This window comes from Biomphalaria glabrata, chromosome 9, assembly GCF_947242115.1.
Source record: "Biomphalaria glabrata chromosome 9, xgBioGlab47.1, whole genome shotgun sequence".
NCBI lineage: Eukaryota > Metazoa > Mollusca > Gastropoda > Planorbidae > Biomphalaria > Biomphalaria glabrata.
In genome coordinates, this window is record NC_074719.1 from 11462937 (window position 1) to 11489484 (window position 26548).

The 26548-nt window shown below is 38.1% G+C and overlaps 2 protein-coding genes across 2 annotated transcripts in view; one reads left to right on the forward strand and one right to left on the reverse strand.

Annotated features, from left to right (window-relative positions):
* The window catches only part of LOC106074233 (zinc finger CCCH-type with G patch domain-containing protein-like), a 45952-nt gene that overhangs the window by 12571 nt on the left and 6833 nt on the right, over window positions 1–26548 (forward strand). The window lies entirely within an intron of this gene.
* Window positions 79–26425, reverse strand: LOC106074232 (serine-rich adhesin for platelets-like). Its single transcript, XM_013234977.2, has 3 exons — window positions 26188–26425; window positions 9088–9693; window positions 79–7644 (listed from the first exon to the last, which is right to left on the reverse strand). Exons 2-3 carry the CDS (start codon window positions 9349–9351, stop codon window positions 4147–4149), a joined length of 3762 nt encoding a protein of 1253 aa, XP_013090431.2. The 5' UTR covers window positions 9352–9693; window positions 26188–26425; the 3' UTR covers window positions 79–4146.

The following is a 26548-nucleotide window of genomic DNA, read 5'->3' on the forward strand; positions in this document are numbered from 1 at the left end:
ACATTTGAAACAAACAAGCAGACACACTACATAATGCTACTCTAAATCTTCTGTAGCTCCAACACTTTACTCACTGTAAGTTTTTGATAAATAAGCTTTAATAATTGCACAGATGTAACAGGAATAAATTGGTTCTAATGAAATGTCAGCATATCATATAGATAGAGGTCTATAATATTATAAAAAATATATATATAACATGATCAATACAGGACAGTTTGATTAATGATATAACAAAAAAAAAAAAAAAGTTTAGGCACAATAACAATTCATACACAAATAGAGAAATGGTAAAAATATTCTGTAACAGCCAGCAAAAAATAGTACATAATAATGCATAAAAAAACTTATTGAAAGCAATATTTAGACAAGCATATTTGTGTTTTATTATCAACTCAGGCAACTGACGCTTCATTGGTTTTCAGTAACTTACAGAACAGCCTAGATATGAAAGACAGATTTGTTAAAGAAAAATTAAAACAAAATTTGTTCTATCTCTTCTTGGTACTTTTAAAAATATGTAAAAGTTTTATCATCAATCACAATTTGTCATTTTGTTAATATAAAGATTACAATCCAATTTTTAAATGAATCTAATATTACTTACATTTATCAAACAGAATGACTCTCATCTGAGTCTAAACTTATCTATTGAATTGGACTTTTTTCGAAATTCGAAACGAAACTGTTAAGTTTGACATTATGATAGGGCTCTCTGCATAGAATGATTTCGTGCTGATTTTTTTAGACATTTAAAGAATTATTAATGCAGGTCAGCAAAAAGTTTAAATTTTATACTTGATGTAGGCAGGCTAGAGAATTTCAAAACTACTTTAGGCAAAATAAGTAAGATAGCATTTCCAAATAATGACATTTGAATGTTGTAGGTGTTAAAGTTTGAAGTATATTGAAAGAAAGTATCTTTGAACTTTGCCTTAAAATTTGTATCAACTTACTATAAGTTATACCACAGTATAAGAAAAAAAAAGATTTTTTATCTAGAAGCACCACATTATTTTTTCTTACTTTTCTATAGAGCTTATAGCATTTTATACAATGCCTAGCCATGGTGTATATATAATGGGTTGTTTCTACCAAGAGGAAACACTAAGTTGTCACCTAGAGCTCCAGAATGTCAGGGTTATCAAAAAAAAAAAGCAGAGTAATAATTTGAAATGAAAAAAAAAAGCTTCATAGTGAAGGTGAAAAAAATTTAATTTACTTGGATACAGTGATTACTAAAACAAGTCATTATTTGTATACTAAATGGCATCATTTATTTAACAAAGCACCACAACCTGACATGTTCAATCATGTGCTATGGAACACCTGACCATTTATGGTATATTTATTTTTATTTTCTTGCTCTGAAGATTACATTCATGGAAACTTTTTTTATTCTCTTCGCAGGATTTTCTCAATTTCTTATCTATCTAATTTCAACTCGTTAGAGTGTAGTGGCACAGTATTTCTTAACAGTGTAATGCTTTTTTTTAATTGAATACACTTCAAACAAACATTTTTTTAATTGTTTTAACATGGGAAAGGAGAGCAGCATTTAAAAAAAATCCTTAGTGCTGCCAATATAATTAGAAACAGCCCTGAAGAAAAATGATACAATTTTAATTAAAAAAATTCAGCATTAGCTAAACAAAAATACCAAGTGCACTTCAGATCAAACTAATATGTCAACTAAGCATGCTTACCAAGTGCACTTAAGAACAAATGATTGCTAAATAGCAACTAAATGTAAGTTCTAACAGTTGAAGTAAATTGACTTGTCTTGTATGAATACATTAGAGATGTCATGTATTTTAACTTTTAAATAAATGGCACTAAAATAGTATCTATATTTAGATGCAAAGACATAATAATTATGTAAATATTTGTTATTCACACACATTTTTTTCAATAACATTGATTCATCAAATTCACTGTGCTACTGAATAGTATATTTTATACTATTAGGCTATCTAACATTAAAAGATTTTAGCCATATGTGATGATGCTTCATACACCAGTAAGAAAAACTGATATCTAACTAACCCAAACTTCTGTTCAAATGAGTTGTGAAACTATGATCTAAAAATACAACGTACTAATACATTACCACAGCATTTTTTTGTTTCACATGTTACTTTCAAGTGCAGTTTTAATGTTAAACAAGGATACCTACATGGTTCTTTATAGTCACTTTTAAATCCAAATTTATTGACAAGAATGTATTTAAAAAAAAAGGCAAAGCTAGTTTATGATTAATTCTAGAGTAAAACTCATGTTTGAAATTGTTTGAAAAAAGAAAACACAGTACACATCACATATTTCCAAGATTTCTGCATCTTCTGGTGTGGACCATAGTCACATAATGACAAAGTCTATTGAATGAATGAGCTAAGCAACATCTGAACTAGATTTCCTCACACTAAGCTACACTGATATGTCTACAATGAACACAAAAACATAGTTAGATAATTACATGAGCACCTTATATTAGAATAGGTTGCAGACAACTCACATTCATAATGTATTGATGTATCAACATGCTTCTTTTCTTAAATGGGACATCTTTAAAAGTTTCTCTAAAATGTCAAGTAGAAAAAAAAACACATTTGATCAGAATCGTATTTAGCTAAGCTTTCTAACATTTCCTTTTAATGCTTATTTAATTAGAATTCAGAATCTGTTGTAACTGTTCCTCCTCTTGGAAGTCTAACTAGGTATGTTTCAGAGTGAACTAAATAGTCTATGTAACATGGCAAATTTTAGTAAAAGCTATTGTATAAAAAAACAAAACAATATTTTTAATATTGATAGAATTTAATTAAAATGAAAACGTCATTTTTAGCCTATACCAATTGACCACACATGAATAGAGATCTATAATTGGGTTAAGGTGCTAATCACTTTTTATAAGCCAATGATGGCTCAGATATTTCAATAAATTGCTTCAATACTGATCACAGTCTGCAGGAAGGAATTTTATAACAAGTTGTTCAATGCTTTATTAGAGATGCAAGTAAGAACAAAGAGTGTAGTCTCCAAATGATTTCTAAGCATAAAGAACAAATAATTGTTGTGTCAAGAAAATTCAATTTGTCTCTTTTCCTTATCTCTTCTTTATATATACCGATACATATGAAAGAGATATCACATAGTTTCTTTTATTCATTAAACTCTGTTGATACCTTCCTGTAATAAGGAAATGTTTTCTGTCTGGCCACTGTTTCAATACAAGTCACCTTTCAAGTTGTGTTCCAGTTTAGTCATTCATAAGTGACTCAATTCAGACTGATTTGCTTCGGCCATGTTTAAAATAGAGTATTAACAGAGATATAGATAACAGTATACATAGTGAACTTGTGATGTGGTAGCACTAAACATGTAGATTAACAGAATAAGGTGGAACAGTGACAAGACTAGACCACAGTGTAGTAGCTGAACATACTTGAGGCTGGCTCTCAATTGTACACGCACATTGTGAGAGTTGAATGCACTGTTTATCATACAAATATTGAGTCAAAGTTGTGCAGAACACACACAAAAACAAATGGGTTACACTACCACTTACAATTCAGTAAGATCATTATATATTGTTAATGGGGTGAAGCAAGTTAAAATTAAACTACACACTATAAGCCTCAGACTAACTAATGGCATTAAGTAGCCATATTGGTTGGGTATCTTATATTTGTATATGTAGAGATTACAATGGCAAGTATTCCTCCTATAGGAAGATATTGTTACTTTCAAATAACTTTGGTAGCTAAAAAGTTCTTAGTTGTATATTTGACTATTCAGATATATTTGTCTTATCATACCAAATTTCGTCTTTCTTTATGTAAATAATAAATTCTAAAATTTGTGACTGCCCATTTTCTCAATATATTCAGTCCTTTTAATCAGCTAAGGAAATCAAATTCCGTATGCAGTAACAGATGGAGGGGGAAATCTCATTGTACACATTGATTTGAACTAATGATAAAACGTCTGGTATTAGGACTCAAGCTTGAAATAAGTTGGAGTATGTTTGATTGTAACATCCAGTATCTTTTATTGGCTAAAATAGTCACTGCTGAATAATAAAACTATTTTGTTGAAATGTTTCTTATCTTTCTTGCTAGTTACTAAGTGTCCTTGTAAATATAATTAATGTATGGTCAAATGTCTCCACCTTTCTTTCTTTTTCCTGGCAATGTCTCTTAGCTTTCCTTTGATTGTACTGGAATCTGGGGATGTCGGTGACATGGAAGGCGATTTTAAGGCTGCTACAGCAGCGGTCAACTTGGAGGGTGTCTTTAACGGGCTGTCTTTCTCTGTTGTCTCCCCCTCCTGGAGTGGCTCCAGGTTCAAGGGTGCAGGAATGAATCTGGGGGCCACACGTCTTTCACCAACGTGGAATGTAGTGGAGATCAAGTCTTCTTGTTGGTCACTTTCTACCACGGGTGGAAGAGATGAAGGGTTTTGAACTGGCTGTCGCTGTGATTGAAGTGCTAGGGCTGCCTGAATGTCACTTTTGCCTACTTCAATTGTGTGTCGTCGGTTGAACCCTTGACCAGTGTACCGAGATCTCCTTGACTCTAGCTTGAATTTCTGTTGTTCACTTGCTGGGGTACCATTTTGGGACGTGTCCAGTTTGGTCATCTCATCTTTTTCTATCGTAGATGAAATAGGCAGAGGACTTATGGTAGAAGTGAGGGTTGTTACCTCAGACTTGGCAGTGAGGGTTGTTACGTCAGACTTGGTAGAGCTTGTGTCCGGGGTAAGTATCCCGGCCCTCCAAGCAGATGATCTTAAAGATGATGATGTATTGATTGGTCCAGAAGATGCTGTTTTGCTGGAGTCAGTGCGAGAAGTGTCAGTAATGCTAGCTTTGCCTGATGACTTCTCTGAAAATGCATTGCTAGTTGTGATGGTGGATGGTGAACTCAGGCTTGAAGAAAGGGTGGAAGGTGTGGCTGAGCTTGTTTGAGTGTAGTCCCTGCTGGTGGTGTAACGCGTGTATCTTCCAACGTAAGGTGCATAGCTACTGGTTGTTGTGGTGGGGACGTCAGAGGCAGTAGTGGTGACTACAGAGGTCGCTGTACTGGATGGTGCACTATTGGATGTGCTTACATTAGTTGTGGAAGTAGTGGAGCTTGTAGCTGTGGTGCTAGATGTAGTGGCAGTGCTTGTAGGCTCAGACTTTTTAGTACTGATGATGGCCTTCTCATTGCCGCTGTACATGGCTGCGATCATCGCAGCAACGTCGAAGCTATCTGTTGCTGGTTTGGAATAGGAAGAGTATCTGCTGGTGTAGCTACTGGTTGTGGTTGTGGATGAGACTGTTGACGGGGATCTAATTCCATATCTGCTGACATAGCCTGTTGTTGTTGTGGTGGTGGTGGTAGCTGATGGTGGCTGAGTTGTAGTCACGATTGCTGGGGAACTTTCTGCTGAAGTTACAGGAGCTGATAATACTTTCGAACTGACTGTTTCGGGCGTAATATCTTGACTCGATGCAGCGGAGGTTTGAATTGATGAAGATGGCGTAGCAGCTGAAGATTCTTGGGAATCTGTAGTTTGACCTCGTATGTTGGAAACGTTGCTTAATGATGTCCTTATAACTGGCGAAACAGCGTCAGTTGCAGTACTAGTTGTAGTTACTGGTGATCTTGCTTCTTGTGACAAGACTGGAACTGTTGGTTTCAGAATCACCTCTGGGCTTTTTTCTTCTTCACTCTTGATCTTAGCGCCTCCATTAGTTCCAATGATCTGCCTGAAGTGAGAAAGTCTGCTTCTTAGCTGCTGCATTGGTCCCAACTTGACATCATCAGGAGAAGCTGGAGGAGACAGCGCTGAGGCTTCTTTAGGTTTCGGTTGCAGAGAGAAAGACTGTGTTCTAGTGGCAGTGTGGGTAAGTACTGGAGAAATAGGCGGAGATTTAATAACAACAGCTGCTTTCATTTGTTGGCTTTCTGGGCTGACAAAACCTTCATTTTGTATCAGCAGCTCTTTTCTTCTTTGCCAGTTTTCACGGAGAAACTCCATCTTTGACTTCCTGTCACCTGCAGCACTCAGTGCTCTCCGTATTGGACGCGAGGTGCGATCGAGTAAGTCAACCGAGTTTCTTCCTTGTTGCATTAGGGGTGATAGTAATGGAGAGAGTTGATCAGAGGAATGTCGGCGAGAGGAATGTGTGCCACCTTCGCCCAGGACTTGGTTTTCTAAAATAGGCGCGGCGATGTCAGAGGAGGGAGAGGAAATATCTGGACGATAATGCCTTGGATCTGATATTTGTTTAACTAGGGAACGGACGGGAGAGCTTGGTATAGAGGCTTCTTCTATAACAGGGGATGGCAAGCTAATATCAGTGGGTCTCATACTGGCCGTGTATACACCTGTTGATCCTGTTTCTAGCACCGTTGCTACGTTGGCTCTGGTAGTTTGCAGCCCAGGAAGCGAAGATCTTCCTCTAGTTATTGGCATCGCTGATCTGTCTAAGGACTGAACCCTGCCATTTCTAGAGCTTGATCTTGGTCTTGGCCTGACCTCATTTCTTACGGGTGAAGCATCTTCTCTGGCCATCTGTCCCTGAAGAAGTATTTCCCTTCTTCTGTTCCTGAAGGTTTCCCTGGCAGTTTGAAACTGTGCAAGATAATCCTGCACTTCAGTGGAGTTGAGACCCAGATCTGTATTGTGTCTCCTTGACCTTTTCTCGTTTGATCTTCTCTTTGACCTCCTGTTCTCTTCCTCCACATCTTCTTCGGTGAACATCTCCAGCCTCTCGTCTATATTAACTTTCGTCTGTTCTTGTGTGGCTCCTTCTTCAGATGTCGACCCCACGGCTATATCAGTGAAATCTATAATCTCCGGACTAAATACGGAAGTGCTCTCTGACAATAGGTTTATTTTACCGAAGCTTTCATTTACTATTTCTTCTATAGATCTTGTTGGGACATTTATCTCGTAGTGAAGCTTCTTCATAGAAACCTCATTCATGCCCACAGATTTCCCCAATATCGAGGCACTAAGGGTGTTGATCTCCTCGTCCTTTCCCCGTTCTTGTATGCTCTTCAGAACACTGACTTCATACAAGATGTTTTTAAGGTTCTTCCTCAAGTCAGACTTGCTTTTGTCAGACTCTGCATAGAACGTGTCGTCCGCAGCTTTACTGTCGATTTGAGTGATAAGCTGATGCTCCAGTCTTTTGATGAAGAATTGATATTGCGCTGCCCTTCTTTGCACTGCCTTTCTTAGATCCTCTCTGTTTTGGTGCCAGTCTATCATGCACTGGTTCACGTGGTCTATGGCGTATGTAACCCTGAGCGCCTCTCCTTGCAGGTTCATGATTTTGGTCTGAATCCTGCTCATGTTCCGAATGGCTTCCAGCGCGCTGGCGGAAGTGCCCTTGCTCGTCACGGAACCGCGGTCAGAGAAGACGTCTCCTGCTCCGGAGTCTGTGGGGTCTTCGCTAGAGCTGCTGACAGAGGATGGCCTGGAGCTGGCGCTCCTGTTAGGGCTAGTGCTGGGAGAGAACTTTGGGTGCGACAGCTCATCGCTAAGCCGTGTCCTGAGAGAAGAGAATTCTGAGGGTTTGGCTGAAGTTTCTTGTCCAGAGTGTAGTGACCTGGCCACTAGATGAGTCTGAACTTCACTAACGTATTCCTGGGAAAAGACAAAGTATATAATGGTTACATTCACACGTTAGTTACGAGGCTGTGTTGACAGTTTAGTCTTTATAGTACTTATATGCGCTTTACACAGTTTTGTCTTTATAGTAAGTTTATGCGCTTTACACAGTTTAGCCTTTAGAGTAAGTTTATGCGCTTTACACAGTTTAGTCTTTATAGTAAGTTTATGCGATTTACACAGTTTTATCTTTATAGTAAGTTTATACGCTTTACACAGTTTAGCCTTTAGAGTAAGTTTATGCGCTATACACAGTTTTGTCTTTATAGTACGTTTATGCGCTTTACACAGTTTAGGCTTTATAGTAAGTTTATGCGCTTTACACATTTTTGTCTTTATAGTAAGTTTATGCGCTTTACACAGTTTAGCCTTTAGAGTAAGTTTATGCACTTTACACAGTTTTATCTTTATAGTAAGTTTATACGCTTTACACAGTTTAGCCTTTAGAGTAAGTTTATGCGCTTTACACAGTTTTGTTTTTATAGTACGTTTATGCGCTTTACACAGTTTAGGCTTTATAGTAAGTTTATGCGCTTTACACAGTTTAGCCTTTAGAGTAAGTTTATGCACTTAACACAGTTTTGTCTTTATAGTAAGTTTATGCGCTTTACACAGTTTTGTTTTTATAGTAAGTTTATGCGCTTTACACAGTTTTGTCTTTATAGTAAGTTTATGCGCTTTACACAGTTTGGTCTTTATAGTAAGTTTATGCGCTTTACACAGTTTAGGCTTTAGAGTAAGTTTATGCGCTTTACACAGTTTTGTCTTTATAGTAAGTTTATGCGCTTTACACAGTTTGGTCTTTATAGTAAGTTTATGCGCTTTACACAGTTTTGTTTTTATAGTAAGTTTATGCGCTTTACACAGTTTTGTCTTTATAGTAAGTTTATGCGCTTTACACAGTTTTGTTTTTATAGTAAGTTTATGCGCTTTACACAGTTTTGTCTTTATAGTAAGTTTATGCGCTTTACACAGTTTGGTCTTTATAGTAAGTTTATGCGCTTTACACAGTTTAGCCTTTAGAGTAAGTTTATGCGCTTTACACAGTTTTGTCTTTATAGTAAGTTTATGCGCTTTACACAGTTTGGTCTTTATAGTAAGTTTATGCGCTTTACACACATTTCGTTGTTCAGAAAATAATAAAAGACGTATTGTTAACATATCTTGATTCAAAAATCTTTTGAATTTTTACTAAAATTCTCAGAGCAATTTTCTTTGTTATATCGAGCTGAGTCGTATCCATTCACTGGATGTCACAGCCATTCCCCCTCCCCCAGAATAATCGAGGCTTCGAAACCCTACTCCCAGCACTCACCTAACACTGTGATGAATGTGAGATACAATGAAATTGATTCTTACATACTGTTTAGTTACTTGTTGACTAATCAGACAATAACCGCATTTGTTCTTAAAACTTACCTGACACAGTCTGTTGAGGAAACAGTTATCAGGTACTCCCACTATCCCATTCGCGGGCAGCTTAGCCTCATTGGAACACACAGGGCACACGATGACGGTGCCTCTGCCCGCTGTGTGGCTGACAGCGCTGACAAGACATGGGCGACAGAAGCTGTGCAGACACGGCAGGATCTTGGGCTGTCGGTATACAGCTTGGCACAGCCTGCAGAACAGCAGAGTGGCGGTGGAGTCTTCTGCACATTTTGACTCCTCGCTACTAGACATGATTGGATTAGGCGCTTCCTTCACTACAGATTTATTAGATAGGTAATGAACTGACAAACATAATGATGTTCACTTAAAGTTGACCTGAACACCGGCTTCATACAACAGGCATAGCATCACTGCCCTGATTTCCTGCTGTTTTTTTGCTGGTCTCCTTTCAGCCCTAAGTAATCCTAGAGGCCTAGATTTAGTTTGAATAGAACTGTGACCATAGTGTGATCATAACTTTGTTGACGATGTGAAGACACTATCTCAGCTGACATATAGATCCAGTCTTCCCATGTTCAGAGTCGATGGGGAGGTGACATCGAATGCAGCGTCACGTTCGCTTCATCCTGACATCTGTAATTAAAAGAAAACAGCGTGAGTAGAGTAACATACAACTTCTTTGTACTTGTGTAGAGATAAGACATTAACAAAAAAATTCTTTGTTCGCTGATAGGTATAGAGTTCAAGCAGATCACATTTGATAGCCTTCAGGTTACTGTTCAGTTCTGTTCATTTATTTAGTTAAGAACCCTGCAAATGCTAAAGTGTTAACTCTGTTGTCTAACTGTACAGTAAAACAATGCTGTCCATTCATTCCTTTTTTAAAAATGTCAAGTCCCGAACGTTTGTTAATGTACAAATACACAATGATGTCAGTCTTTTTAATGGATCACTACGTCATGAGATAGAATTGATCGTCTAAAACTCTAAATGTAATAGTCTGTAGAAGCTGACCAATGAGACTAATGGTATTTATATTATCATATATTTTCTAGCAAAATTTTTGAGCACAAGTATAGTAGCTTTGATTACTAGAACTAGTTTCTATCTTTTCGCATATTACAAAATAAATTTGCTTTTTAGCGTAATGATACATGATGAACTTAGACACACATTGTTGTGTTTGACGTAGGAAATAGTTGTTTCAAAAAACTTCAAAGCGGATTACTACACGACTTTCTCATTTATATAGTTCCTTGGCTTCCTCAAGTTTTTGAGACATTTCTGAAACGTTCTATAGATGTCACTGGACTTAGTTCTGACTGCATCACTCAAACTCTAGGCAAGAGTTTGTTAGCTGTAATGTATCTTAAATCTGTTGTCTGAGACTCAACCCTCTAGTAAAACAGTCAAACATGTCTTGAGTCATTTATCTTACTTCACGTCTACTGTCTCCTGTCATTGGCCCTCGACTAAGGTCTCTCTAACCTCTCTAAACACTGGAGGAAGCTACGCTCCAGTGAACACGTTGTATTTCCACTGGCTGAAGGTAGGTTGAAGTGACCTCACGTTGTGCTAGATGACATCCGTGTCATGACATGTAGCAGCAAGCAGTGCACAACTCAGAAATAGATTACGTTCGCTTGGAGATATACACGCTAATAACAAACACAAGCTTAGCACAGTTGAATACCGGACACTGTGATTCAGACGGGCCAGCATAACCTTAAACTGTCAAAATAAGCGTGTCTTAGTAATGTAGATTTTTTAAATAGGACTATGGGTCGTATTGGAAACATGGTTTGTTTCTTTTTTATTACTGCCTCTATATTTGCCCTCGTCTGTCCATCTGTTTGTTTGATCTTTGGCCACTAGACCCACATGCACAAGAAAAGAAATGGTTTGTCAAACTCTCAGCCCCCCTCCCCAATTGGATATCGCAAATGGTCGTTACAGAGATTGACGGACAAACGAGATCTTCTGACCAGCTCTTCATTTCCTCTTTGTTTACATCGGTCTCACACAGTGACTTGTCATTTGTTTTTCCCTTGTACCGGTACTGCTTATTGTGGTCAAGTGCTGAGGATCTTGTGTATTGTGGTCAAGTGCTGAGGATCTTGTGTATTGTGGTCAAGTGCTGAGGATCTTGCGTATTGTGATCAAGACCTGGGGATCTTGCGTATTGTGATCAAGTCCTGATGATCTTGCATATTGTGATCAAGTCCTGATGATCTTGCCGTATTGTGGTCAAGTCCTGAGGATCTTGCGAAGAGTCCGTACTATATGAAATGCATTTGGGCTGACAATGGTCTTAACGTCTTAGTCACGTGATTCTCAATTAACCTTTTAACTTCGTCACGTTCCTCATTTGAGATGCAGTACTGCAATGCCAAGTAGTTGGCTAGTGTAAATAGCTCAATATAACTTTTGATAAAGTTCACCACCATAGTTTGCTTAAAAAAATAAAATATTTTGGCATTGATGGTCCATTGCATCAGTGGATTAAAGATTTTCTGATAGGGAGAGAACAAACTGTAATAATAAATGGCTCTAAATCAACACCAATAACAGTAAACTCAGGCGTACCTCAAGGAACAGTCTTATGTCCACTACTATTTTTAATTTACATAAATGATTTACCAAATTGCATTAGTTCAGGAACAAAAGTCAGATTATTCGCAGACGATTGCATAATATATAGAACAATAAAAACAACACAAGATACAGAAATTTTACAAAGGGAATTAGATGAATTACAGAAATGGGAATCGAATTGGAGCATGTCTTTCCACCCACAAAAATGTCAGTTATTAAGAGTAACAAAAAATCTAAGACAAATTAATTCCACTTATCTTATTCATGGTAAACCAGTAACACTAACTAAAAACGCAAAATATCTAGATGTTATAATAAATGAAAAACTGTCATGGAATCCCCATATTGATGAAACTATCAAAAAATCAAACAAAGCATTAGGTTTTATTAAAAGAAATTTCTATAAATCAAATAGGAACATAAAACTAAAATGTTATTTAACCTTGGTTAGGCCAATAATAGAATATGCATCCTCTGTATTTACCCCCCCCCCCCCCCCCAACTCAAGAAAACATTAAGAAACTGGAACAGACACAAAATAGAGCAGTGAGATTCATAACAAACGAATATTCTTACTTGACTAGAGTAACACCTTTAGTAAAATCACTAAATTTAGAAAGCCTTCAGGACAGAAGGCTCAAAAGTAAGGAAGGAATTATACATAAAACACTGAACCATAATCTTCAAATACAAAAACAAAATTTCATAAAATACTCTGAAAGACACAAAGATAAAGGCACATTCCTCGTCCCATATGCTAGGACAAATTTGTACAAATACTCCTTCTTCCCTAGTGCTATTAGAGCATGGAATGGGTTGCTTGAGCTAGCCAGGTAAACCAGTGACTTGGCAGAATTTAAGTCATTGGTTAATATGCATGACTGAATGCATGACGCGTAGGACGTAATCATCTTCTTTTTTTGAAGTAACGTCTGTGTTATATAAGATAAGATACACCAAAAGGAAGGTAAACAAACAGCACACAGACTATTTAAACAATAACGAAATAACTCTTAACATAAGTGGAACAGCCCCAACTAACTTGTTAGGGGGGACCACTGTATATTTTTATACTTGAAAGTAGAATGAACGAAGATATTTTGTCTCCCTTTATGTTTCATAGTCTCTCTACAGTCTGAACCCTGCAGGGCATTAATCATATATTCCAATTTATTATATAGGTCTGTTTCGCTCGACTGGCTTTGAACAGAAGCCCTTTAGTCCTAGCTATCAGTGGAGTTAACCTTGTCCCTATACAAGTTGTGTTCTGCCAGAATCTTACTCTCATGTAGTATCAGTTACCAGATGGCGATATCTAGACGTTCTATTGTCCAAAACCTATAGACTAGAAACATCTCTGTCTTGGTCTTGCTGGCTTAGATACAACAAAAAATAATAATATTCACAATGGCGAAGCTTGCAAGGATTGGGGGTGGGGACAGGAATGGACTGTTTGGTTTCAGTTGGGGGGGGGGGGGGCAAACTATATACTTCATATATGTTAGCCATGGTTAGAAAACTTTCTAGTCCAAGCCACAGAAGCTCTTTTCATTTTTTTGTTTTTTTTTTACATCAATTTCTAGAATGTGTCCAAATAGGAACGATACCTAAAGATGTAAATGTGGATTATTTTAAAAGTTCGAAGGACTTTGTAGTCACGTGAAATACTTCCGTAAATCTTCTATTAACGCTGTAGACTTATTACTATCATGAATGCTATTCTTGCAATGACTCCTAGTTGCTCGGCTACACACCAGCACCCCCATTGGATTTTACATTTGATACAATACGTTGACAGATCTATTCTACATTTCTATCGGTGGGTAAAGGAACTGTTTTTCGTCTCATTTTCGACTGTTCTGACCTCCACACCGTGTTCAAATAATTTGGACCCTGCGTTTAGGACTCTTATAAATTTGACTTCTTTTTTTTTTCATACAGTTCTTATCTTAATGCATCTTATCAATAACTTTGTGTTTGTTTAGTTTTATACCCTAAGATCCTGAATCTTTTTTTTTTTACCAAGCTGTTTATCTGTCTGTCTGGTACACATATTGTGTGAACACGTCATTTCTGCTCATTCCCATTCTGGAATTCCCAAAGTTGAAACTTTGCATAACTATTAATTGTTCCCAACAAAACAAAAATCAATCGAAAAAAAATGAAACCAGTTAGTTAATTATATAGTGGTAATTAATTAATTTTGTTTGATATAGAATAGGGGAATTAATTCTTACAGTATTGAGATATATGGCTGTAAATATGGAGTTCTTCTCTCATTTTTTTAAAATTGTTTTTTCGTGTAAGCTTCCTCTTATTAGCTTTAAATTTTCCAGTAGAATACAAAAACAACAGTTTATTTTTTTTTTAAATCTGGTTTGTCCATCTTTATCGAAACTTCCGTTACTCCCTGTACCAAAATATTCAAATATCAAATACTCCCCCCCCCCTTTTTTTTTACACATCCACACAACTCTCGCTACTATTTAGTCGAGCAGCCCGGAGTTAACACTTGATCTTAAAGATGGTTGGAAATAGAAGAGTGACATGGACGTTAATGTTCAAACCTTCGCAACATTGTGATGTAAGCCACCAGTCCAATGTAGCGGGTGAGTGCAGCGCACAGAGTTGACACACACACGCAGCTCAAGGTGAAGAGAAGAAAACATTTCGTCCTTCTGGCCTTTAGCCTTTTCAAAACATGCACTTTTTCCTTCTACACCTTCTGTTGAGTGGAACAAGGATTCATTGACGTTTTTGAATGGATGGCAAAAGTAGACCAAGTCCAGAGCTTTAGAAAACTTGTTAAGCTGTATTTCAGACTGGAAAACCTGTTCTAGCGGTAGTCTATTGAGACTGAAAATATACGCTGATCAAACAAGATTGAGCTTCATAGACAGCAGATAGGATTGTATCAAGGAGCAGTAATGAAGAGCGACGCTACATGTCTATGTGTACACTGGAGGTCATGATTCGTTCTAGTCCGCTGATTGCATGTTGAAATAATACAAACAAGGACCCAGGTGTTTTACGGTCTCAAAGAAAAGTTTGGTGTTTTCAGGTGGTCTCTAAATGTGGTAATAGCACATGTCGTAACAGTGAAGTGGTATTGCCTTCGACACAAAAATCTCTCTTCGCTCCTTGGTCATGGCCACATTCTTATATGCTTTCGAATCTTAGTCGCTGATTGTCGAACTAGAGTAAGAGAGGAGGATCCTAGAAATGGAATTGAGATGCTACAGAAAGATCCTAGGTATAACATACAAATACCGCATCACAAACGAAGAGATTAGAGACAGTATTAGTACAGCGATTGGATCCCCACGATGACCTTCTAGCTACTGTCAAAAAACGCAAAACTAAAACTCTATGGCCATATTGCAAGGTCCTCAGGGCTCGCTCGGACCTTCCTTCAGGAAACAGTACCAGGAAAAAGAAGGAAACGCTAACAGAGAAATCGATGGTAAGACAACATAAAGAAATTGACGGGCCTGCCATTAAGGGAGATTCTGTCCACGGCAAAAGACAAAGAGGAATGGAGAAGTACGGTCAACAAATCATGGTTGGTGCCCCCAACGGTCCAACAGACTAAGGGATAGGTGAAGATTTGGAAATGTTGGATTGGTTTCTTAGCAAGGATCGTTCATGATCACATTGATTGTAGAGTGTTACAGTTTTATAGGAGAGGGCTCAAGTCATGTCAAGTTGTTTGGCCCAGAAAGAAGACGCATCGAGGGGTGTCTATTATCATAAGTGACCCTATTTAACAGACATAAGAAACTGTCATCGTACTCAGTGGAAGTGGACCAGGGGGAAAAGACTTAGAAGTGGAAGATCGAATTTCACAATAAGAGACTTCAGATGTGAAGTTCATTGGTACAGACTTGCTCGGCAACAATATTTGGGCACAGAGGTATTTGTTCTTTTGGGATAGATGTTCTACATGACTTATGTTACACACTCAATACATAAACTAAAATAAAAGAAAGAGATGTGGATGATCTTTACAAGTTGTATCGGTACCATACAGAATACAGCTCTTATATTAAACCAGAATTCTGTTCTCAAAGTTTGCTATGTTCATATATTATGGTGTCTATCGCGTTATGGCGTTCAGTGTTCGATTGGAAATACAGTGATCTAAATGTCATTAGATTGCCACATAAGACATCACACAAATATTTGTTTCCTTGTTATGTTTTCAGTAAATTATATTTTGTAAATTATGTTTCTGAACCGTTCAAATTGTTTAATCATTCAAAGACGCCCACACCTTTCTGTAATGAGATGAAATATGGACAAAACTGTTACCTATTGTGTCATGAAACAGACTAGGAAGTAACCACAAAGTGATGAGCCTGGTTCATTGATTTTATCTTTTGTTTTATTTGTAGCTTAGCTGCTGAGTATTGTTTCAATTCCATTATTTATAGAGTGAGACTAAGCTCTGGTTGTGACTAACACATGATTGGGTTAGAGCTGAGAAAACACTAACCAGAGTGGTGAACGAGACGAGAGGTGTTACTTGTGTTTTTTTGTCGCCATGTTTTCTGTTCAGTGTTTGAAACGTCTTGTCTGTTTGAATGAGTGCAGTCGCGTTCAGTTGTTCACATTGCAGCACTCACGTAGAGGCTGGTCAATAGGTCTGTGTGCTGCTCACACAATCAATACGCTCGATAGTTCATAATCGATAGTCAAAGAGTTTAGTCTGAGAGTCGTTCAGTTTAGGAGACAATCACAGAGTAGATAGTGCAGTGTGATTTAGCTATTACGTATAACATTGTTATTTAGTATTTTAATGTATTGAATTGGTATACAAGCTTTTTGAAATGTATATGTCTACTTTACTCCCTTGTATATAAATCTTTTTTTCTTAATTATTTCTACCTTTAAACGTAGATCCAATATCTCTATTTCTAATTTGGTGTTTCATTTAACAACAATGAGCACATTCGTTTTCGGTACCAGAATTAGAATTTCGTTTTAGTTTGACTAATAGTTACTAGAGTTTTAAATTACTAGTGTTATCCAACTGTTCCTCGATTAAAATATCAACTTTTATTTGGCGTATTTGTTTCCACTGAAAACTGGATGGTGTCCCGTTAGCTCTACGTTGATACTATTACTATAAGGAACATGAGATACACATGAAAGTATTGATGAATGATAGTCAATACAATGCATACTGCAACATTACAAACTGGGAAAATGGACACAAAGTTTGTCATCAAATATACGCTCGACCACTTACTTAGACTTACGTGAAAGTGAGGGGAGGAGGGTGCTTTAGTTTAGTGCTGTCATTTACTACTATCATAAATTCATATGCTTATGACACTTAAGCTATATTTAGACCCAGTGTTATCCCATAAATAGAGATGTTGTTCCCCATTACGTGATATTACATACCATTATCTGCCACCAATTACACAGAGAACCAGGGTGAACGTAGAGACGAGAATCATTTGGTTTTGAAATAGATAATAGTGTTTGGGTCATGCTCTAGTCTATATTAAACCCACTACGGTATTTTCTAAAAAAAGAGCCTTTAACATCACAACCATTTTTTTTTTAGAACTACACTCCCTATTCAAGTTTTTTTTTTTTACTTAAGCTATTCAATCACTGGACACTGGTGGCCCGCTGTTTCTACAACCTCTCTCTCTCTCTCTCTCTCTCTCTCTCTCTCTCTCTCTCCACCCTCCCTCTTTCGCTCCTCGAATGTCCACTGGGTCATGGTATTCTAGGTCAGCATGCCAGACAAATCATTGCATCATGTCTGCCCAATTGATCTTGGAAGTGTTCCGCGTACTTTTTGATTCCAAATTTAGAAAAGAACCAAAAAAATGGAGTCTTTCTGCTGACGGCACGTATTTATATTCTCGTACCATTATTTCTAGGCGGCTTTGTTCTTATCTTATATAATACAGACGTTTCTTCAAAAAAGAAGATGATTACGTCATACGCGTCATGCATTTAGTCATGCATATTAACTATGACCTAAATTCTGCCAAGTCACTGGTTTTCTTATATGCATTTATCAGAACATATGGATGCCTCATCGCTTGTCATATGCATATGAGTGTTAGGCTGTAACATGGTCCATCCTTACAATTAGTAGGCTGTAACATGGTCCATCCTTACAACTAGTAGGCTGTAACATGGTCCATCCTTACAATTAGTAGGCTGTAACATGGTCCATCCTTACAATTAGTAGGCTGTAACATGGTCCATCCTTACAATTAGTAGGCTGTAACATGGTCCATCCTTACAATTAGTAGGCTGTAACATGGTCCATCCTTACAATTAGTAGGCTGTAACATGGTCCATCCTTACATTTAGTAGGCTGTAACATGGTCCATCTATTCAATTATTGCCCCCACCCCAGCCTCAAATTCTATACTATGATGTATCGCTACTAACAGGGCCGGCCCTAGGCCACTGCAACCTATGCGGCCGCATGGGCCCCGCACTTTCATAGGCCCGCGCCAATTATAGGTTTAAATTATTAAATTAAACCATTTTAACTTATTATTACAATGTTCCCGTGGCCTTTGATTTTCCAGGAGCTCCTGGAAATCTGAAAATGCAAAATATACGAAAAAGTCAAGAAAAAGTCAAGAAAATCTCCTGAAATTATTAAAATCTCCTGGAAACTCTTTAAAATCTACAGAAAAATAGACAAGATTTTAATTTTGGGGTGTCATTCAATATGGATAACGCCAATCCTACTCGCGATAAACATAAGGCATTGTCAGCTTTCGTTTAATAAAAATGTAATAATAAGGCGAATTTTAACCAAAACAGGAAGTTCCAATACGTAATTTACTTTAATAATCACTGGCATATGAATATACATCGAAAGCTATCTCGATCACTTTCAAAAAAATCAGAAGCGATATTTTGCTAGTCGATAGTAACCTTAATCTAAAAGCCGGAGCTTTTTGTTGTTTACTACCATCTACTGTAGATGGCTCTTAAAGTTAACTTGATCGTGATTTTGTACTTAGTAAAGTATAAATAAAATGCAAAGACGAATTTATTTTTTAATACAAAATCTTAATTTTCACTTCTCATCCTTATCCCTACCCAGACTAGGCCCCGCGCAGTCCGTTTCGCGTAGGGCACCGCAATCTGTAGGACCGGCCCTGCCTACTAAGTATGCTATAACCATTAGCTGTTCAGGATCGATGTTAGATTTGATTAGTTCAGTGAATGACTTGTTTAACAATATCACTCGTAATACATGACTTAGAGACAGTTCATACCTGACATTAGTTTTACAACGTCTGCATTAAAGCCCAGAAAAAAAATCATCATGTCTGAAAACTTAATGCTGTGGCTAAAATGTGTATGTATGAAGGTAGGAACCAAGTCCTGATCAATATAAGTACAAGAAAGCGTGGACCTGATCTTCATGTCAAGATGTATACGACAACACTTCTACGACTAGTCTACTCTTGTGCCTTAAACCAACTCCTATTCCCATTTCACCCTGCAGCTCAGACGTGCTAACAAAGTCACCATTTTACTAAATGTTTATTAGGTTTTGAACATTTTCATTTATTGTGCGAATCTTTAAATAGCAAGCTTTCTGGTGTATCCGGTGAGCAGAATAAAAGAAGTTTTGATAAACTAGTATATTTTTTTTTTAAAGTTAAATGATAATTTTTGTACTGCAGACCTGAATTTTCTAAGCTCTTTGTAGCTTTGATTTAGTTGGCAACCTTGAAGATCAGTTCAGCGCCCTTGACATTGGTGTGCACATCTCACAATACAACTTTATCTAAATGTGTGAGTCTATCTTTAAAACGGAAATGTTAAAAATTCCCTCCAGGTTGAAGTTTTTGTTTTGTCAAGAGTAACGGACACAAAGCTTTACTTTTCAAAACTTGAACTGAGTTTCCCCTTGGGTTTGACTAGCGTGGGAGGAAACGGTTTGTGTTTGACTAGTGGAAATCAACACGGCGTTGACATTGTGTGAAGTGCCCACAGAGCGGGGGGGTTTCAAGGGCAGCTCTGAGTTTGGTTTCAACTCTGATCTCCTCTTGTCAGGTCTATGTGACCTCTTCTATACCTCTACCTATCGGTCTTTGATGGGACACACTTGAGGATCAATTGACAGACTGGTCTCAGCGTGATCTGGTATTTGTCATTGTCAACCATGTTAGTTGTTTACAGAGAAAGTTGATATCTAGGATTTGGGAATGCTTAGACATTTGATAGTCTGCTAAAAGAAAGCAAGTATTTTCTCCCATTTCTTATGCGTATTTTGTGTCTTTAAACCCAACGTCTATTTAAAAAGTATAAAATGTATTAAACCCATCAGTACAAGGCAGTCTTTGAACTTAGGATACAATCCTCCATTTATCAATCTGCTAGACTTATCGGAAATCTAGAAGTGATATGAATAAAACCTGAGATACTTGAATAGACCGTAAAAGTTGTAGAAATAAATGGAAGTCCTGTCTATGTTTCCATTAAAATAACCAAAGCGCTTTCGTAAACACAGTTACCTCGAGACTGCAAGAAATCGGAATACAAATTTACGAAATAGTTTGACCAGATCAAGCGCTAGTCTAAATGTGTAGATTTGAAAAAAAAAAAACAAAAAAAAACTCGGCAGACCTCTAACGCAAGGAACCTGGGACAATCAGCTGAAGCTTCTAAGGCCACCTCATTTACTCCTAGGTTAATTCGGCAGCCATTAGTGAATCTCAAGTTTATGAAGAGAAGCAATCAGGCGTTCATATATGCCCCCCCTCCCTCCGTTTTTTTTAATAATGCAATTAAAAAAAAAACGTTTTATTTATTACCTGCCATTAAGGACTCCTTTTAATGTCTGTATTTTTAAAGCTTTTAATAGCCCGAAGTCATGCGTGGTTTACCTGGTGTAACTAGTTGAATGATACGTCTTGGTGTCAACTTTGGGATGCATGTATTGATCATTGATTGGGTCATTGCTACCTTCCCTGTCTCAGGAAGTCTTGTACAAGTCTGTGTCTGACACAGTAGATACATTGACCAGGATAGTCATTGAATTGGGTTGATAATGTTGTACAAGTGACACAAGAGTGACAGGTGGATTGGATCAATCACGTGACGCGGGGTTCAAAGCTGGAGCATTGTGTGCCAGCAAACAGGAAGGTATTGATAATTGTAAAGCCTATGATTATTTGCACACACAGGGATTGTAATACTTCAGTTTCTTTCTGCTCTTTTTTTTGTCAGGAAATCTCACTATCAGTATTGTTGGCTTTCTTTGATGTGCAGTACGTTTTACATTTCAATCAAAACTCAAACATTCTCGAGGTACTCCCTCCTTATTAGTTATTTTAAGGGAGGGTGACATAAGGGGGGATACAGGTCATTAGAAAGGTTGTTCAAATCGAACGCGGGCCAGCGGCTGGTCAAGTTTTAATTTCCCCCGTTCCCTGATTCTCAATTAGGAGTGAAGATTAATAGCATATAGGTAACTAGCAGTGTCATAGCTAAGGATTTGGGGGCCCGGGGGCTTGACCTCTTTAGGGGCCCGCTGCATTTTGACATTTGACATCATGACATGAGATAAGGGCGTAATATTATATGTAAAAACACATTTGGGACACTCATTTTGGGGCCCCTTCAAGTAGAGGCCCGGGGGGATTTTCAAATTTGGACACCACCTCCTCCAACCCTAGCTGCGCCAATGGTAACCAGGAATGTTGGAACAAACAAGGAAAGTTGAAAGTTGAATGCGTGAATTTAGCTGAGCTTTAGAATGACTTGAGAAATATACAAAAAAAAAAACTCCAACACCAACATCTCTATTAGTTGACTGACATGACGGACAGTGTGTGTGTGTGTGTCAGAGAGAGTGAGAGAGAGAGAGAGAGAGAGAGAGCACTTGACGAACCAGGTTGAGATGTCACCTATCAAAGGTACCCACTAAACATGCACAGATAAGACTTGACAAGTGAACCGCTTTACATTACAGTAACAGTTGAATATAAACAAAACTTAAACTAGTTGGGATGGAATGTAAGAGAGGAAATCTAAACTTCACACCAGGAGAACTTCGGAACTAATCCTTGTTACAGCTATCCCCCCCCCCCTCCACCCCGCTCCAGCCTTTTATTTTTTTTAAATCTAAATGGTTTATATCAAACTTTCTCTCACCACAAGGCCACTGCATATCGTGTACATGCTTCTGACTCCTAATGTTTTCTCAGGGTGTCATTCGTTATTTGGGAAGAGACATTTCTTTCTTTGTGTCTTTTGTTGTCGTCTTCAGAATGGTCCTACTAGTCCTAGTCCTGTCTACAACCTACTATGACTTGTTGAACTTTGTCATTCCTCCTCTAGCACCACCACCCCTCCTCCCGGACTAACAGTTTGATATACAATGACTATAAACCCTACTGACCGGTGCGTCTCAACTTGAGTCACGTGTACTCGGCAAAATATTTGGAGAGTTTGAACTTGGAAGGGTACTCGATAGAAATATAGAGAACACTTTTATCAAACTTTTTTTTTTTGGTTTGGGGGGGGGGAAGGGTTTGGAAGAATAACAAACACAAACGCAGAAAAAATGTTATCAATTGTTTGCTGGTAGAGTTTCTGCGGTCCGTGGCTACAGCATTGTCTAAACCAACTGAACTATTGCCTGTAAAAAAAAGACCCAACTATTTTCTGTAACATTTTGTCTAGGGACTGGTCTATGGGCGTTGCCTAGATGAGTGTGTCAGCGTGTGACACTTACACTCTAACACTAGAATTGTATACTATCCTACTCTATGTTGTATAGTGGAAGGGAATCTTGTATTTGCAACATGCTAAACAAAGTGTTATCAATCCAAGCAGTTTCGTCATTCAATGAGATTGTCATTGACAGAACTACGTTGAGACAAGGCAATACAGTTTTAAATCTCACTTGAATTTGTTTGGGTGAGAAAGCTTTGGTAGAAATATTTTAAACATCCTGTAGGTCTTGAGCTACACTGATTCGTTTCCCTTGAAGATTAGAATGTTGAGCTACACTGATTCGTTTCCCTTGAAGATTAGAATGTTGAGCTACACTGATTCGTTTCCCTTGAAGATTAGAATGTTGAGCTACACTGATTCGTTTCCTTTGAACATTAGAATCAATACAAATCAATTTTCTAAGTGACTGTTTCTATGTAAAATCAATGCATCTGCTCAATACATGTGTGTGTGTTGATAACTTTTCCAGCAAGTAGCAAGAATAGAGAAGGATATAAAAACAACAGCGTACACATTAGTTTGACATTAGCACGTGCCGTGAAACATTAAGTTTTGACCCTAGACTCATTAACTCTTTCTCTCCTAACTGACGATACCAGCGTTGATTCCACCAGAATGTGGTAAATAATTACGGAGAGAAAGTGTTAAGTTTCATTCAATGCAATTTTCGCCCGATATGCATGTAGAATAAAAAAAGCCAAGAAAAACACGACTGAACCATATTCCCCCCCCCCCCTTTTCCCTTTTAACTTGCAGTGTTAAGGATTACAAAATAAGTAAAACGATAGAAATATGTTTAAAAAAATGTTCCCTTCTAAAATACTAGAGCCCTGTCCCATGTTGAAGACGACGGACACGACGAATTCAGACCGTCACAAAAGATGTATTCTTCTAATGTCAGATATCCTAATCTTCCTTCAGACCCATTTTGAACAACTTCTGGATACTTGATCTCGTCTTCTTTTGACAGCTAGAACCTTTGTACTTCTTCCAGACGACCTACTTTTAACATACTTATCATGTCTAAGTACTTCCTCTCTCCTTATGTGTGCAATACACAAACACACACGATATGCGGGTCACTACATATTTACTCCCCCGGGGGGAAAATGTCACTCTCCCGAGGCGACCTTATGGTTCTAAAAATTGAGCCTGCATTACAACTTATAGCATCCATCCTATAAATTTGCCACGCTTCATGCGTAACGGAATACAACACATGCTAAACACTGCTCACACCTCCTGGTGTTACTGGCAGCCATGTAATCTATTCCCCCGACTAACGTACGCAGCCATCAAGTTGTTTCTGGAGTGCCCAATGATACAATCAATATCACACCATTCGTCATTATTTTCAGTCAATATGTCGCCATCAGAATCTCACAGCTGGAGGTAGGCGAGTGTAGTTACTGCCAGCCCGACCAGTTCGGATGAAATTAATGACTTGGTTAGAACGTCCGCCATTGTTGAGTCAGCGTTAGTCAGTGCATGCAATGTTATTTCTTTGTATATGTAGTTTCTTTCAGGTCCCACATTTTGCCAAGGATTAGTTTTGATACGGAGTCTCTGTGTGTGTGTTAACAAAGTTTCAGGCCGAGTCCAAGCTGAATAATTAACTCAGCAAACGTATGGCGTTGTGTTGAATGAATGTATATTTACGCCCTCCACCCGTGTTTCCTAGCCCTGCAGTAATACTGCAAGCTTAAACTGTAATAAGAAATGTTATGTGAGATATTGTGTACATTGAATTGAGCAGATGTTGCTTGTGGATTAGACCAACTCTAAATGAGTGTAGACTAATTCTATAGACCCTGTTCAATAGATTTCGCTATTATTTACTCTAATGATGTCATCAAAATATCAACCATTTCATATTAGCAATACACTCTGATAATTCACACTATGCCGGCCTCACAAAGTTGGTTGTCAGCTAATCTTTTGTTGAGTTATTTACTTCTAAATGATGTACAGAGATGATAAAGTCTGTTGGGTGCTATGGACTACAAGGGGAATAAGGAATGGTAACCACAGCAATAACATGAGCTCTTACTTTTTCCTTCTCAAACAAGAGCTGACAACGAGTGTGAGATTAATGTAGATGTAACAGATTGGTCCAGAAAAATACTTTAAAAAAAAGTTAAACTTCTCTGCATATTTTAAAACAATTAGGTGCAAGATGTTCGAAAACCTCAACAAATATTTCCCGCGCTCTTCAATTTCCCCGATGGATACGGGAGATGTTTTCAGATTTTACAGTCTGTTGTTTACTGTCCTGACGTATTGTCCATCAATACAATTAAGTCTTTCAGTCTTTCAAGTCTTCACTCACTTATAAATAGCAGGAGATAGAAAACTTGTTTTGATAACCTCGTTCATGACCAGGTGTTTGTATGAATCAAAGAAACCTGTTACTCAAAGCTCCTCAAGATTGTAATTTGTTTCTTGTACATTACCGGGCAGAATGCTCACTTTGAAAAAGGGGTTCGCGAACACGAGAGTCCCGGGTCGATGACTGGGTACCTGACATACGTTTGGGGAAGTAAGGCGTTTGGTCGTTGTGCTGGCACCCTCTTTCACTGTTAGCCATAGAAACATACGATCTCGACATCATCTCCTCCCCATAGTTCGAAAGATTTGAAAGGGAAGTTTTACTTTATTTTTGTCTTCTTGTTGGATTACTTGTGTCTCGTAAACCTTTACGGCATTTAGTTTGTACAATGTTGACTTGAGTCACGGACCTTGTCTGTCATACATTCCTTCCATTAGCTAGGACTAGCAGTGGTCTTTAAACTAATACATTGTCATCTCTAAGTGAACTGTGAAGGTCTTCACACCAGAAACTTTTCAAGTTGGAAACAAAAAGTTTTCTACTAGTTTTTGGCCCCGCTACACGACAAAGTTGCTAGCCTCTTTTCCTGCTCCTCGGTGGTCAGCTGGAGGACGTAATATGTGACCATGGCGTGACCTTTTTCTGACATAGAAAAGGCATTATGCCGGTCACGTAACGTCTAAATTGTAGTGACCATAGAGCAGGTTTGATCGTGCTCAGAATGAAACAAGAGAAGTATTTAACTTGACATTGACTTGGCAAAGCTAAAGCCAATAAGGTTAGATTGTTAGATAATATAAATACGAGACGATATCTCAATTCAATGATTGAAAGTAAACATGGTGCTCACATTGCCCTAGGGTTAGATTTACCGTTACATATCAGATAGAAAAAGGTCTTTGTTTAATGGCGGCCTTTGAAAGTATGTTACTGGCTAAATGACACGAATACTATTAGACATACGTAGATCTCTATCGTGAGTTGAACGTGTTCAACTGTTTTGGCCTTCTAACGTATCGCTATCTACTTCTTGTTCCTCCCCCATCAGCATTGGTTGCTCTGTTACTGCATTTTACATTGGCCTCTAGAGACATTATTGAAAGAGACCAGGAAAGTTGTAAGTAAGAAGGTACTCAAACTTAAGTCTATTGGGTATGACAAACTCCTAGACTGGGGGGGAGAGGTAGCTTTGAAACTTGTATTTTCTTTTCTTCTAAGAGAGTGTTGGACTAGAGATAATATGATTAGTTGGGGAGTGAAGGGATGAATGCCCCCCCCCCCCCGGGGTCAGCATGCAACTAGGCCATTACACTAGATCTATTTATATACTTCATTAAAATACAACTTGAAGGATATGAAGCTAACACTAGATGATACATGAATATTCGTGAATTAAACATAGAGGATATAGCTAGACTATGATTCATAAACAACAACAACAATACATATAGTTGCAGTACCTATGAGGCGAGTCAGAATGTAATTATCCGTCACATCGATGTCCTTGGATTATCTCCTCAGTGTCCCCCCACAGAAATCTCTGCCCTATCCACTTGTCTGTATATCCGAGAGCTACCTAGATCACATTTGACACATATATGTCTGGTGACACCCTCGACCTGGAAGGCTCGTTGAATCTACGTCTGTGTCTTATCATGGCCCAACACGCCGGCGGTAGTGCATCGCGCTGTGTGCTCTCCTCTTCCCTCCGCTACACACGGCGGTCGTTTGGGTATCCTCCCCGCACACACACTTTGTGTCCCCCCCTCCCTCCCCACCAACGATATCGATTTAAATACAAACAAACACGCACTCACACAA

Excerpts from the sequence above, each read along its gene's own strand:
- LOC106074232 (XM_013234977.2), bottom strand. The coding sequence starts at position 9,351 with ATGTCTAGTAGCGAGGAGTCAAAATGTGCAGAAGACTCCACCGCCACT. Across the intron at positions 7,645-9,087 it reads TCCTCAACAGACTGTGTCAG|GAATACGTTAGTGAAGTTCA; the intron begins GTAAGTTTTAAG and ends GTCTTTTCCCAG.